Source organism: Podarcis raffonei, chromosome 10 (genome assembly GCF_027172205.1).
Source record: "Podarcis raffonei isolate rPodRaf1 chromosome 10, rPodRaf1.pri, whole genome shotgun sequence".
Lineage (NCBI taxonomy): Eukaryota > Metazoa > Chordata > Lepidosauria > Squamata > Lacertidae > Podarcis > Podarcis raffonei.
Window position 1 is genome coordinate 45,857,994 of NC_070611.1, and position 16,317 is coordinate 45,874,310.

A 16,317-nucleotide genomic window follows, 5' to 3' on the forward strand; every position below is an offset into this window, starting at 1 on the left:
ATGTATCTTTAGAAATGAAATGCCAGGATGAAGGGCATTATTCTGAAGGTACTTTCAACAGAATGTGAAAGCATGCACAGTTCTCCAAGCATCCTCCCTGAAATTGACGATTATGTATCACAAGCAGAACAAAGGAAACCTTAAACAGAACTATATATAACTGAAGAGAGATTAAAGGGTGTAATGTCATTTGTGTAGAACTATTTGTTTTAATGATCAAATGATTGCAATTATACAGATATATCAGAATGCTGATAATGAGTTAGCCGTTTTTCACACATGCTTGTCCCAATGCCTCCTTTCACACAGACACAACTACTTTGCCATGTTTTCACACTATGCACTTCTGGGCTCTGAACAAATCACACAACTATCTGGGGTGAAGGCTCATATGGGTTATTCCCTCTGTACCCAGCTGGAGGGTGACTGTCACCCCTGTAATTCTTGAGTGCCCAAGAATCAAATAGATTCAAATGTCTATTGTTGTTGTTAAATTCTTTGTTCTTGTTAAATCAAACTTTGTAAGGGCACAACACTTACTTGCTGTCATCACGGGTTGTGGCTGCCCCATGGGCCCCTGACTGATAGGAGCTGGTGGCATGACTGGGGCATTTGGTATCATATTCTGCCTTTGTAGCCTGGTCCTCCTCTTTTCCTCCAGTTCCTTCTGGATCTTATAAATTTTCTCTGCTAATAAGTGGTAGTACTCTGCCTGCAATGAGAAAAGTATATGAGATGCATACATAAGGAAAGCTTACAATATGCATATTTCCAATCCACCCAAGACTGAAGGAATCCTCCAGCTACACCATATTAAGTTGTAATCTTTTTTTCCTGCACAGAAAATAGTGGCCACATTCTCATTAGAATTTCATTTTAATCCATACTAGTAAAATGCTGATCCTTGTGATGGATGGTATACACACATAGAAGGTTGCCCTTCATACTGTACTGACCTAGAAAGGGGGAGTGGGGAGAATGTGACTGGGGTCCCCATCAGTAGAGGCCAGGATACTTTGAAGTACCAGGGAGTGGTCTTGTACATGTAAGCCCAGGAAATCAAGATTCAGTGCCTTACTTCCTATGGCAAAACTGTTCAATTTACACTTCAAGTCTGGCAGATTGTGTTCCGTAATCCAAGGGCATCATCTAGGCTGCAGTTCTAGGTTGCCTGAGCATTCAGTCAGCTGACCACAAGTACAAGTATCTAGTCAGCAGGCCCTATAAAATACTAGCCTCAAAAGTTTACTCCTTATTCCAAGTAACTCATCACTGGAATGAGCCTACACCAGAATGATATTTTGCTAATATTCTTTGTTTGTAGCTTTGGAACTCAGCCTCTGCCTCCTGCTTCAACTGACAGACAGCGCTCTACTAGGTCCCAGAATACAAGGTCTCAGAGTCTATCCTTTGCATGCAAATACCCAGTGTCTGGCATGGTGGGCAGGTTTGGCCATAAGGCAACACTGTCCCAACTGCAGCACTTCATTACTGGAGTAAATGGACAAAAGCAAAGGAGTATAACCAGGAGAACTACTGAAATGGGGGCTAGTTTCTTGGTCAGAGCAGGTTTCATTCCTCACATTTGCTAAATACTATCCTATTTATATGAGGTATAGCAGGAACTGCTCAGAACCAGGGCTTTGTCACCCCAATCTGGCTTCTGTTTCTTGGTGAAAATAGCAGCAGTGGGGGGGGGGACCTCTGGCCCACAGTCCAAACCAGAGTTTCATATTTGGCCCGCAAAGCAGTTTCCCCCAAAGTATGTCACATATGACATCAGGTGTGGGGTAGGTAGAGATGCAGCTGTCAATGCAGCTGTTGATACACAGCTATTGATACACAACAGTGCCACTGACTGTGTCCTGGCAGGGAAAGCAGACTTTGCCTCTACAAAGCTAAAGCTTCAAACACTTTAAAGCACTGTGCAAGGTTCTCTGCAATGATGCCATTCTGACACCCAGTGATTGACAGGAGGGTAGACACAAAGCTAGCATCTACTAGGGATCTGGCTTGCAAAGCCTAAAATGTTTTCTGCTCCTAAAATAGAATATGTTTGAATCCTTGGAACTTGCTTCAGAGAAAATTGGAATTTGCTACAAATGATGATTCATTAGTATTACTGAAGCATTCCTTCCAAATACTTATTATATATACATACAATGGAAAAGAACATGACTGGCTTTTGATCAACATAATTATAGAAATGACAAAAAGACAAATCAATTTATAAATTAATACTTTGATACCAGAAAATTACAAAATAACTTACCCTGCTATTTGCTGATTCATACATGTCGCCTTCTACTTTCCGAGCATAGGAAACAAGATTTGCCATGCGCCTATCTTTTAGTGCTGCAGGGTCAGGAGTTGGAAATATGGCTTGTACTCTGCAAGAATATAGAGGGAAACCTTGAACCAACTATTTGTCTCCTGAACTTCTGGATCCAAAAATCTAATGCCCACAGGTAGAGTTTATGTTATTCTTAATTTTTGTCAACTTCTGGTAAAAGCCAAGAACAATCATAGCTGGGAATTCTGTAGCTGTACTGGACCAAGAGGTACAAATTGTCTAATTCAACTCACTGAAAGCTTGCAACATCCAGATAACAAAAGATGCCTTAAGTAGGAATAGGTGTTCAGTACATATATGGAATTAGCTGTTGTGATGCTAGCTCACAGGCAGAACAAATTCTGGAATAAGAAATTGAAGAGAATCCAGCAGAGTATACAGCAGGAAGAAAGAGAAAGTCATGATAACCGTTTCTCAGGCAAAACAAGCTTTTATAGCCTTGTTATTTCAGGGAATGCGACTGATCCAGTAGAATCACCCTACAGCCTCAGAGGAAATGATAGGCTTCTGAACCTTTCAATCTGTAACATTAAGTGTCTTACCACAAGGGGCAGCAGAGCATAGATCCAAAAGTTCTCAGTTCTAGGTCCAGGGGTTCCTAACAAAAGGCTACTTTCCACTCATACACTCTTTGAATATGATGTCTGAATAAGAACCAAAGTTTGCCACACTGAAACATGTATTGTCTCAATAAAACATGTCTTGACTGGGCCAGAAGACAGACAACAAAACCAATCCTCATCCAAATCTGTGCAATATGTGAATTATGATTAAGAACTGTCCATTACTCAACAGTGTGCGGTCCGAAGAGTGACACTGTTACCTACAGCGCTACTAAACAAGCCCCTGAAGCATGCTAGCAAACATGGCCTGGGCTTTTTCTTTTCAATTCAACTGTTTTTCCCCATCATGAAGAAATGGCAATGGTCTAGATCAGGCATAGGGAAACTCGGCCCTCCAGATGTTTTGGGACTACAATTCCCACCATCCCTGACCACTGGTCCTGTTAGCTAGGGGTGATGGGAGTTGTAGTCCCAAAACATCTGGAGGGCTGAGTTTGCCTATGCCTGGTCTAGATTACATGGACTACTTATTACATTCCCCTTAATCCATGTGTAGGCATAAAGTAGATCTCTGGATGATTTGCTGAAGATCCACAATGGTTTGACTCCAAATAGTTTATCAGTAGCAAAATGGGCTACTCAAAAGAAAACTTGGGGGGCAGGGAGTGGGTTAACAGGAATTGATTTTTCTGTGAAAGGGTTGTCAGCTAATTTTTGGCACTAAAATTGTGATTAGCCTGATAATGTGTTCAGCCTCAAGAGATTCTGAATTTTAAGTATATCCACCCAATAGTTCCTCTAGCTCTTGCTGGCAGAACTTAAGGTTCTTGGGGTTTTTTGGGGGGGGGTTAAAGCCTGACGTCTCCCCCAGCTTATTGCACTCCAATTAGCTGATGCATAAGAGCCTGAGTGGAACAGTGCTAAGGAAAATGCATATAGCCTGGAGAGGTAAATTCAAATTCTCACTAACCTGGTGTGTATCACATTGAACCATAGTTTAAAACAAATTATAATTTAATGTGAAAGAGAAACATGCTGCTCGAAAGTTCTCATGGCACTCCTTCCACACACACTCATGTTACACTGTGGACAAAATAAGCCAGAGCGACCTGGCTTGTCAGCCAAACCCGAGCCTATGGATCATTTTGTCGAAACAGACTATGGACTGAAACCAAGGTTTGTTCCAGACAAGCTAGAGTCTGATTTGCTTCATCTTTAGCACAGCAGAAGCAACATGAAAGTTTTGAGTGGTGTGCATCAGCATATTAAAGCACTGTTTAACTATGGCTTAATGTGACATGCAAACTAGGCCACTGTCATTGTTGTAACTGAGATGGATAGAGGACAATACACCAAGTATGCTACCTTGGAGGAAAACAGCGATGTTAAATAAAAATCTTCCAAATAAATCTATCACAATGAGTCTGTCTCCTGGTCGAAACCGGTAATAATTTCTTCTTCCTTATTGAGTCAGTATAGAAAAATGTTCTGGGCATGTTCAAGATCATCTCTCTTTGGTTTATTGGAAGTCATTTCAATTCCCCTATGGATGCCTTGGGGGGGGGAGTTTATGTGGCAAAGGTTCTAAGTACCAAAAAATGGTTCATAACCTAGGATAATTTATTTGGGCAGAGTTACAATGCTGTGTGTTTGTTCACCCATCACATCATGCACAGAATTGCCATTTACCCCTGGAAATGACTTGTGTCTTCAGGAGCAGGGTGTGGAAACAATTACTGAGAAATTAAACTCTAATGACAAAAAAAGCTAGTTCAGGACAACATGGATGACATGCTAGAACCAGATCACACCACTTGGCCCCCACTGGCTGTTTCCTCTGAATTCCAACTACAACACCCTTTTAGGCATTTGGGTCAATGTAGAGATTCCAAATGAGCTAGGCAGCAAATTGGACGTATTGCCATCTTTGGTCATAAGGCTGATTTTCTCCTTTCATTAATAACTCTGTCTGATCTTTAGACTCCTGCTCAGTCTCCCAAAACTCCCATACAAGGGATACCAGTAACTGTAAAGTTAACGAGGTAAGAAAGTGAATAGTTACATCCATCACCTATGGAAGGAATGCAGCAGATACATTTAGAAGGTTTGAGTACTTTTATTGCACCATTTCAATTATTTCATCTAGAAGTTTGAAGATTTGGTGATCAATACTTACAGTTTATGAACAAGGTGATTTCTGAGGTCCTGAGTAATATCTTCATGCCATGGTTTCCGAATTCCAATGCCAGAAGGATGTGTTGCTGTTGGCATGGCTCCCAAACTGGCAACATTGGCATTTTCATTCATCATGGTACTATTAAAAAAAAAAAAGAGGTGATTATCAAAGACACAATAAACCTCGTTAAGTGAGACTTTCTTTATATGTAAACACATCGCAAGTAATTGTATATGAAAGTGTCCTACTCATGCTCAGATTCCTGCTCAGCCATAGGTGGATAAACATTTCTTTTTTCTGTGTGTGTGTGCGCGCGCACTTATGAACTTCTGAAACACTGTTTTATGTAAAGAGACAACTGTAAATAAATAATGGCTTAATACCCTGGGGCCAAGGAACAACAAGTCACTATTGGTGCTAAAATACATATGGATGATATTGCACCTTCTTTCAGGAAAGGCTCTACATTAAGGTGAGTTCCAATATTCATTCACTTTCCACTTTATAGATGGAGAAATACAATTTTGAACATTAGCTGCCATTTCTTGCATCTGGAAAGTCCTGAGTACTTGTTATTAACCAACAATAATTTACAGTGGTCAGGAGCTGAAGCTTCAGTGTCCTCACTTGACCTGTGTCCCAAGCAATGAGTAGCAGTAGCAACATTATGCACAATAACCAACTTTAATTTGTACAATATCTACCAATCACAACATGTACCTTTTTGTGGAACAGAATTAATTATTTAGCCCGGTATATGATATATATTCATATTATATATCATAGTTCAAAACATGTGCTATATAGCATGTGTATCACTAGCAGAATATGCTATACTACTTCACTGACAACATTTAAATGCCAACATTTTCCAGTCAAAATAGAACCGGCGATCTAAGAGCGTGTAGCAGCACTACAGAATTCAGTAACGAGACGCATGTATATCTACTATGAAAGCAATGCAGCTACTGCAAGGTATTTTGCTTTACCTATAACCTTTACAAAAAAAGTTTTTCAGGTAGATGTGGAGCCCCTATGGCAGAACAGACAGAGTATCTCTATGCTAACTCAGATTTAGATCAGGCAGACAAAAAAGCCATCTCTATCATAAAGAGCTTTATTCAGAGGTCACAGATAAAATTTTAAAGTATACAATATTTTCCTTTTGTAAAAATCCCTCTTGTTCAAAGTTACTATTTTGTAGCTCTGTCACTTTTGTGAATTCTTTCCTCAATGTGTTATTCCAAAAGTTGCTTTCTATACATTTAAAAATAAACTTACTTTTGAGAATTCATAGCTGGATGCAACATTGATTCAGGTAGAAGACTCTGGGCTTGAACACCAACACCTCCATTCACTCCCATAGGATTAGCATCTAGACCAAAAGAAAGAAAGAAAAATTTAAAATACGCTCTACTGTAGATTAATTGCTTTGGGTGCTGAAGTTGTTTCCAGATATTCTAGGGTACACATGCTGCTATCATTGCTGCAAAACAGATTTTGGCCCTACTACAAAACGGCTTCTTTCCCTCCATATGAATGTGTAGGAGCAGCTCAAGGGGGGAGGGAGCACTTATGATGGCAGAGGCAGATTTTGCTTCCTTAACTGAGTCTCAGATTGCAGCGTGTTTAATTTGTTCGTCAAATTAAAAATGAACTCAATGGGAATCACTGAGATAACCCCTCACTAAGACTACCCTGAGTTCAACTTTTTGGTTATACTAGAGAACAATGAAACCTTGAAAACTTGCTTTTGCCATGTACAAAGCCTCACCTCACTATCACCCATTCTCCCAATGGATACAAAACTTCACAAATGCCTTTAGTAAAATACTTGAATAAGTTGTAGCTTAGGTGCTGATGGTCATATTTTTGTTTTAATGCGGAATTACATATTTTATTGTTGTTGCTATGATTTGGAGTTGTTAGCTGCCTTCTGAAATAAGGTGGGATATACATTTTAAAACTGAAGTTAAGAACCTACTTGTAGGATTCATGGGGCGAAGTCCCTGCGGTGACTGTCCTTGCTGCTGGCTCTTCACTTGAGCTTGTGTCTGCGTCTGCATCTGATTCCCTTGATACGTCAGTCCAAGGGCAGCATAAGCCCTCTCAATCGAACTGGGGTCAATCTGGTTAGCAGTATTTATGTTGGGGGTTGTCTGCTGACCAACCCCTACAGAGCCAGAATTTCCAAGTCCTACTGCAGCACCACCTAGTAATGCTAGAAAAAATGAAGGCATGAAAACGATCAAAAACAGTGACTAGAATGAACATAAAACACATCAACCCTTTTATAAAGTCCTCAGTAACACATCAATAAGGTTTGTGGCATTAAACTGTGTCTGTTGCTGACCTGATAAGCATGGAGGCTGCTGCCTACCACAACTTGGGCAGCTATGGCTGCGTCCTACTGTATTTGCAGACAAGACTGCCATCACAATATGATAGTGAGGCCAGAGTAGAGGGTCCATGTATATCGAGGGTCCCTGCTGTCAGGAGCACTGCTTGTCCTGTAGGAACTTGATCCTGCAGCTGTCTCTCACACCAGCCATTAATAGTATTAGGAGAAACATTATGAGAAATGGAGTGATACTGCAAATCTGTAATGCCCTAAAAAGAAATAAATTAGTGACTACTTACATTGTTGATTTCTTTTGTCCCCAGCATTCTTGAGAGGGAGACACACGGGACAGTCATGCCGTGTACAATTCTTCCAGTGTGATATGATTTGTCGTGAAGATGCACAGTGAGCCACTAAAAAGAGGGTTAAAAAGCAATTTTACACTTAAAACTTTAAATTTCTTTGAGCCAGCTATACATGTGCTACTGATGCACAAAATCTATGCACAATTACTTGGAGTACAGTGTGACTCATGCTTCTGAGTATATTGGACTGCATATATCTGTATCTATATCTCCAGAATTGAAAACTTTCCCCTTAAGTCTTCTTTTGACTGATAGGTCAAGGGAAATCTTAGTTGATTGAAACTTATCTTACCCAAGTACAGATCAAGGCTTTTCTGCTCTTTGCAATAGGTCACCCAGTCTGGATCTCTTATTACTTATCACACAGTGGAGGCCAAAGTTGATTGCTAAAACTTCAGTATCTGTATCTCTCATCCTGACCTTGTAACTTGTGAGCACAAATTACTGCAAAATTGTTTTTCAGACAGTATTAGCTTCCTACTGTCACAATGGTAACATTTCCGGAGGGGCTTGACTTGACTTTACAAGAACAGGACCAAAGATTTCTATGAGATGAAAAACTTTATACTTACCCTGGCAAGATTTTCCAGCCTGGCAATGTGTCATGTGGTTGAGGACATTCTTCATAGTTCGACAATGAGGGAGGTTGCATTGCCGCACCTCACCATTTGCTTGTTCCCGCCGCTGACATTTGTGAGCATGTAGGAGGAGAACAAGTTGCTGCTGAATGAGCTTGCGCTTTTCTGGGTCTGCAGTTGGTGCTCCTGATCCCATGCCCTGGGGGGCAGTTGACACCATCCCAGCCTGCTGAACTGGAGGTGTCTGCTGTTGACCCTTCAAAGGTAAATAAAGAAGACAAATGGAAGTCTAACCCTGACAGTTCTCTAGAAGTCAGCGAAACACAAAGAAGTTATCCATGTCTTTTGAAAGTTTGCTTAAACTTGTAGAAGCAGCAGCTATATGAATTACTTTAAGATAACTTAATAAATCCTCTCTCTCAGAGAAAGCTCTTATTCCTTTGAAGAAAACCCATTCTCAAGCAAAGTTCCACAATGCAACTTAATGCTCATATAGTCCCTAAAGAAAGCAGCCATACAACACAGCCTACTAATATAATGAGTATGAGGAATGATTTCATGAATCAATATTTTCTAACCTCCAGCAGCCAACACATAAACATACCATCCCTAAATATGGAGCAATGCAAAGGACAGATCAAGCACAGGAGACATAGTTATTGTAGCCACTACCAATGCAACACAGCAAACTAATATTGCTGAGGTTGATAATTAGAAATATATGTCCTATTCTGCTTAGCAACCACCTTGCAACACCACTTCTGAGGCTGATCTTTGGAAGTGGCAATGCAAGCATTATTCCATATTGCTTTTCATTCAACTTCAGAGAGCTTGACTTGATTTGGTTTTAAGGATCTTCAGGCTTGCTTCATTAACTGGGAAGGAATAATTATTGTTTTTCTCTTTTAACAAGGGGTCAAGGTATGAGAGTTCAGCACAACTAACCTTGTACCATCCATGGGAGAAATTCAGTTTTCATGTCAGCTTCACCCAAATACAGTAGTAAAGGGATTTCTTCACTTTCAGCCTGTTTTCATGTATACTGGAGCTTCACAGCTTGAAACTAACTGGGCATCATAGGCAAAGGCTAACTCCAGTTTGAACAAAAGTTACACTAATAACTGAAATGAGCTTTCCTCTGCGTTACTTTTCCATATGAACCATGCTTCATCCTTCCCAAACTGAATACAACATAATACTATAATTGATTTACTCTTTAGCAATGCTGTAAATTCCAGAACTTTGACTCTTCACATGTATGGGTATTATGGCAATTCACAGTAAAACCTCACTGTCATGAATGGAACTTCCCTATACAGGTGGTAGGATTGTGGCACTCACAGATCGCTTCACTCTCTTCAAATTAATTGGTGTACCCAATACCAATTGGATTTCAATCACAACTAATAAACTTACTCTTTATTAGAGTAATAAAGAGTAATACAACATACCTAATTAGCATGATCTATAGTCATACAGTGAAGCTTTTAAAGTGCTCTTTGCCAATGCTATATGGATTATGGTGTACAAGTTTACACTGGCCCAGTTTGTACATAACATTACTCCATAGTTTATTTTAAACTATGAGAAGTGTGCTCCTGCCCACTCTATAGTCCTTATGGCCTTTTAAACCGTGAACGGGTGTGGGTTATTGTTTTTGCTTGTTACTATGTTATGTATTTTTGTATTTTTATATTGTAAACCATGCTGTGATCCTCGGATAAAGGGTAGTATATAAACTTAATAAATAATAGTAGCAATAATTTGTTCCTCCCCTACTCCTGCATGTGCCTGCCCCTCTCTCACTGAGGTAACCGTTTGACCAGTTCTATGAAGAGCAGTGTTAGAAACAGAGATATTAAAGCTATTCGTTATATGGCCCCTTAAACCTAGGTTACAGACACACTAATGGAATGTTTAGGCACTTTTTTAAACAAAAAAACCCCATGATTACAAAGCCAAAAATGAATTTTGTATACTGTCAGCTCCAGCTAAAATCTGACTCATGCCATAGCATGGCAGCAAAAAACTAACAATGCTGCTGTGCGCCAGCCAGTGGCAGAGATGTCAGGTGCCATCCTGGCGCCCAGGCATCTTCACTTAGTTGCAAGTGTCTGACAGCCAGGTGCAAAATGAGCATGGTGCCTGGCTAATTTCGAACGCTGTAAGAGAGGCAAAAATGTTTACCCATTCAAGGGAGAGTAAGTAGAATTCACCTCACATTTGAATTTATTAGGTTAGTCAGTTCTCATTATGTGCCAGTGTCAGGAAGCCTCTGCAGAGGGTGGCCGGTGTTTCTGCCCTCACTCTAATTCATTGACATGAATGTTACAGCAGTAGAAGAATATACTGCCTATACTCATTAAAACATACTTTAAATAAACTATAGTTTAATGTATTGTGTGAACTAGTTCACTATTGGAATCTATTAGATCTGAGAGCCAAACCAACTGTTGCTTATTGGCATGCTGATCTGATGAGCAGCGCAACATGCTGCCCACGTGATTCCCAATTGGTTTGGATCACATCAGGAATATGGCCTAAAAGTTAATGTGAACAGTACATAATGGAAGCAAGCAAAGAGGAGCACTATAAGATGCTTTGACTTCTCCTAATCTTATTTGTTCCCAGTATTTTTTAGGCAAAAGTTCAGCACAGTTCTATTAGGATCTATACAACATTATTTCACTTTTAAAATGCCAATATCTTGGGATGCACAATTTGACCATAAGGTGCATAAGACATTCTAAAAAAGTCAGCAATCAGAATTAGCTTGAAATAAGTGAAGAGCTACACACCTGTGCTGCTCAGAGTAGAAGATGATGAAGGAAGATTTTAAAAAATCCACTTTTTACAGAGCAACACTTGGCTACAAAGATCACTGGCAACAGCTAGCCATTCAGAAACAGCAGTCTAAGAATGTTTGGGGGTCTGACTTACACTCTTAGCTTTCCACTTTTTAAGAGCATGGTTCCATGCATGCACTCAGGCCACACATACAATGCAACGTGAGATAAGTAATACTGCATGCATACCTGCAACTCTATCCCCCACAAGGGTGGTAGAAAAATTAAGACAGGCTATACACAACCCAGGAATCAGCTCTACACAGCCTCTTCAGTGCTCCCCTCCCCAGCTCCAGCCTGCTTTTCAGTGTGGCGCCTTCATCGCCCACCGCCCAGCCCCCCCCCGACTTCCCAGAGAATGGAGCACTGAAAGCTAAAAAAGGCCAATATAGGCCACCAGAGAGAGAGGTGGTAGCTCTGCATGGCCTTTGCAGACCTCACAATCCAAGTAACACAGTTTGCCCATCTTCACCACAGCTCACAACAAGGAGAAAGGGACATTGGAAGCTCCAAGGAAGTGTCACACTCTCCATGTTCTGACCAGCCTGGCTCCTCCAACATCTTACCCAGCTACATTCTGCCTCCTCCTCCACCTCTGTATTGTCCAGTAAGAAGAGAATGTTCCTTTATACCCCTGCCTCCAACCTCTCCACCATTCCCAAAACCTGCTGTTAAAAATACCAATAAGGCACACATCATCTGGAAGGGAATAGGGATGCTAAGAACCTTATGAGCATGTACAGGCACCTTCCCACTCACACGACCACTGACACATGCATCATTTTTGGTGCCAAAGGGGGGCAGAACAGGACAGAAAGGACTTGTGTGTGTCCCACTGACATGCACAGTTACTGGGAATGGAATCTCTATGTACACAGAGATTCTCTTGTACTGCTGTGTCACTAGCTCAGCACTGTGGAAGGCAGGATTAACAAGAATCAAGTTAAGTGTGTGCACATTACACTGTCTACTCATTGGGAGCTCAGGTGTATCTGTGATGCAATGCTCCACTGAATGTGTTGGCTCAATGGCTGCAAAGCATAGATTGGCAAATGAATGAACTGATGCAATCACTCCTCATCAAATACATCTTACATCCTGCTATGACAATGCACCTATGTAAACTCACATAAAGTCAGTTTTCAACAAAAAGTAATTTTATGTCATCCATTTCTTCCTATATCCCATTTCCCCTTGAACCTTCCACCCTTATTATCAACAAGCACATGAACACAGTTTCAGAATACATCACAGACTGTTATTTCTATATGTCCTCCAATATATGGATGGAAATAGTACTGTCTGCCCCCTAAAAGGCTAGAATTCAGATGATGAAAGGCTAGATATGAGAATTATGCAAAAGACAAGGAGATATGGTTCAAAAGAAATTAAAACTCAACTAAAATGCTTTTTTCCACTAGGTTGAATACCATTATTTCTCATGATGTGACACAATATGGAACCCTTTAAGACAAAATACTGGTATATCTTGAACTAGCTCTACAATAATTTGAAATAGAAGTTACTACCTACCATATTAGGCATTACTGGACCAGGCACTGGCTTCTTGTCCATTGGAAACTGGGGTAAACTGTTAGGTAATACAGGCTTATTTTGCATCTGGGGACCAAGTCCACTGGCTCCAATTGGTTGTCCAGGATTCTGGCTGTATGGTGGTACATAAGGACCGGGGTTGTTCATCATTCCCATCTAGAAATTAAAGAATGACAATTAAGGAATATTTTCATTTTCTTCTGTTCATTTCATGGTATACACTATGGTTAACTACTGTTTGGTTCAAGGAATGGAATATCAACAAACTGCAAAGTATTAACAAATTCTGATCTACATATACCCTCTTAATACTATCCATCTCTTTCCAAACCCCAATTCAATATTGGTTGTACTGACAATTAATAAAATTTTGCTATCATTCAATACTTTCCATTTTCCCTTCATTTTAAATCAAGCATTTCATATATACATTCCTCCAGATATTGAATTATATTGACTGAGCACCTCAAAAGTTAATTTATCCTTGAATGCTTATGATCCAAAGGCACACCTTCAATTTTACAATCTGAATATTGAGCCTGATTCTGATCATAAGTCATGAAGAAATTGAAGATTTGAAATAATATCTCAATGGTTTGGCAGATTAAAGATTTTATATCAAAGCAACACCCAAGCCATTAATTGTTTAACAAAGAATTATATATCACTTGATCTAAGAAAACCTCTAAGCAAATTACAAAAATATAAAATACAATTATTGATAGTTCCTAAATGTCAAATTTTTACAAGTGCAGAATGAGTATTATGAATCACCTGTAACAGTGTCAGTGCTCCAGACTGAAGCTGTCAAATGGGCATATATATACACAAAATAAGCAGAACACGTGAGTATATATGGAAAACACAGCTGAATGTGGCAGCTGCCTAAGTTGATGTTTTCTACATTTATTGACTTTTTCACTATTAGCTGTTGAATAGTAATCCAAGAGTTCTCCTGACATGTGTGGATACTACACCCTAGAATCACCTAACCTGCTAGTGGAAGCCAGCAAATTGTCTCCCACTAGCACAATGGGGCTTCTCCTGCTCCACCAAATCTACTCTGGCGAGTCAAGAGAATCCCAAGAACATTGCACGTGGGTGAGAAGAAGGGACAGTTCAACCTGACAAGCAGAAATACATGCACTGACAGAACAATCATTACAGCATGAAGCTGAATTCCTCCATATGGTGGTATCATCATCATCATTATTATTATTATTATTATTATTATTATTATTATTATTATTATGTACAATGGTGGACTGGTCTAAATCATGACAATCTTTAAACAGTTATCAAAAAAATGCACAAGTTTTCAGTTGAAATTGAAGCAACAAGGCTCTGCCCTTCTCCCAAGCTCCAAGCTGGTGGACCCCTGCCCATTATAAATAAAATACACAATCTCTGTGCCTCTTTCAGAAGTGTGGTCTACCAGAGCAGGTAATTTTCAATGATTGGTTCTTTATACAGGAAGATTTTCTATGTCTCAGATCTTATCTACTTGTCCAAGTAAGTTCATTTAATACTATTTGCTGGTAAAGTTCCTAGATAGCAGGAAATCTCTACTGGAAATTATAAGAAAGCTCTGCTGGCCACAGTCCATTTTACACAGAGATTTTAGTTGCAGAGAAAACAAGCACATTGTTTTTAAAAGAGGAAATCTGTGGTTTAGACAAAGTAGCAGGTACAAACATAATTAAGAAACCAGCATCAGTTAAATAAACCTAGATGGCTAGAGTGGAAGAGTCCATTCTATGCACTACTGTAACATACTGGAAATTCCCTTCCAAAACTTTCTGATATCATTATCTTTTGCATTATCTAATACTCATCAACATACACAACTCAGTGCCCTGTTCTCCAGTAGAGACAGCTGATGCCATCCCCTAAAAAGGTCACACTGCTAGTAAGTTGAGGTGGATATAAAACAGACATAATTCTGTAGTATAGTAGTAGTAATTAGGGCTGGGAGATACCTGAAGGAGCGTCTCCACCCCCATCGTTCAGCCTGGACATTGAGATCCAGTGCTGAGAGCCTTCTGGAGGTTCCCTCATTGCAAGAAGTGAAGTTACAGGGAACCAGGCAGAGGGCCTTCTCAGTAGTGGTGCCCGCACTGTGGAATGCCCTCCCATTAGATGTCAAGGAAATAAGCAGCTATCCTATTTTTAAAAGACATCTTTTAATATTTAATGCTGTATTGTTTTTAACACTCGATTAGGAGCCGCCCAGAGTGGCTGGGGAAACTCAGCTAGATGGGCAGGGTATAAATAATAAATTATTTTATCAGCACTAGCAGCAGCAGCTTTTCAACATAACAGTGTACCGCCAGCCAAACATCGCAGTTTGGTGATATACCACAATGTTGAAAAAACAAGGTGCATTGGCCTCTGCCAGTGAGACACCAGGTGAAACTGCCCCTGCTCTCACCTCCAGAGCTGAGGCAGTTTCACCCCCTCCCCAGCTGAGACAGCTCCGTGCTCTCTAATGTGAGCAGCAATAGCATTGGAGCTGCTTTGTGCCACTCAGCTGGGGGGAGGGAATGCCTGTGAGTGGGCGGAGCATCAGGGCTCCTTTAACTGCTCGCTGCAGGGAGCAGCAACCACGCTCTCTGCTAGTGCAAGGCTGGGGGCTCCTTTGACTGCTCAACTGATGCAAGGGCAGCAGCACACTCCTCAGTCGGGCAGTTTAAAGATGCACTTCACAGATACGGCTTGTTTCTCCCTCTCTGTTATATGAGAAAGAAGTGGGATGGCTGTTTCACTCAGCGAAACACCGCTGAGTGAAGCAGACATTGTGGCCTGTTCCTTATACCGGTCCTGGGCGATATATCGCCCAGGCCTAGTAGTAATGGGGAATCTGTGTTCCTTAGCTTCAAACATAGAGAAGCTTGGAAAAATAACTGAACGCACAAGCTTGGTTACATCATCAGTGGAGAACGGAGCCTCTCTACTATCCTTCTATTGGGGAATAGAAGACAATTGCAAGTTATTCGGCTCTTGTTAAGTCATCCCATTTGCTCTGTCATCCTTGTGTCTTCAGTTTGTGTACCTCAAAACATGCCACACAGACAACCCTGAAAATTAAGACTACATATGTTTAGATCTACCTTGGCAGAATAGATCATGAAGTTATACATAAACTGGCAGGCACAATATGTTGCTCCTCTGGTAGTTGCTGTAGCCAACTTCAGAGTCTGACTGGTTAGAGTTTATTATTGCTTTTTAAAGAATGTTTAAAGTTTTCATTTGCTGGAGCACAGGAGGTGGGAAGGTGCTCAGTATGCTGTGCACAGGAATCAAGTGGACTGCTAGCAAAGAGATGAAACATTTCAACACACCACTGCCAGCCCACTGAATTTTATACTGGATTCTAGAGGTCAAGCTCCCTAATACCTGTCCATCCTAGAAAGCAAGAGAGATGGCGGCAGAGAAAAGAAGCACTTCATTCCTCTGCCACCAGCCTGTAGTACCTCTATGCTACACAAGTAGGAAAAGGGAGAACAGGGAGGTGTGGAGGGACTCATGCCTCTGCCACTAG

General features: G+C 40.6%; 1 protein-coding gene across 4 annotated transcripts in view; it reads right to left on the bottom strand.

Annotated features, from left to right (window-relative positions):
* The window catches only part of EP300 (E1A binding protein p300), a 75,449-nt gene that overhangs the window by 31,450 nt on the left and 27,682 nt on the right, over window positions 1-16,317 (bottom strand). For all 4 annotated transcript variants that reach the window (XM_053406716.1, XM_053406717.1, XM_053406715.1 and 1 more), the window contains exons 3-10: window positions 12,756-12,932; window positions 8,371-8,632; window positions 7,733-7,846; window positions 7,077-7,313; window positions 6,374-6,467; window positions 5,093-5,230; window positions 2,273-2,390; window positions 541-712 (exon numbers count right to left, since the gene is read on the bottom strand). In XM_053406716.1, coding sequence (XP_053262691.1) covers window positions 541-712; window positions 2,273-2,390; window positions 5,093-5,230; window positions 6,374-6,467; window positions 7,077-7,313; window positions 7,733-7,846; window positions 8,371-8,632; window positions 12,756-12,932 — 1,312 coding nt within the window. The remainder of the gene's footprint in view (window positions 1-540; window positions 713-2,272; window positions 2,391-5,092; window positions 5,231-6,373; window positions 6,468-7,076; window positions 7,314-7,732; window positions 7,847-8,370; window positions 8,633-12,755; window positions 12,933-16,317) is intronic.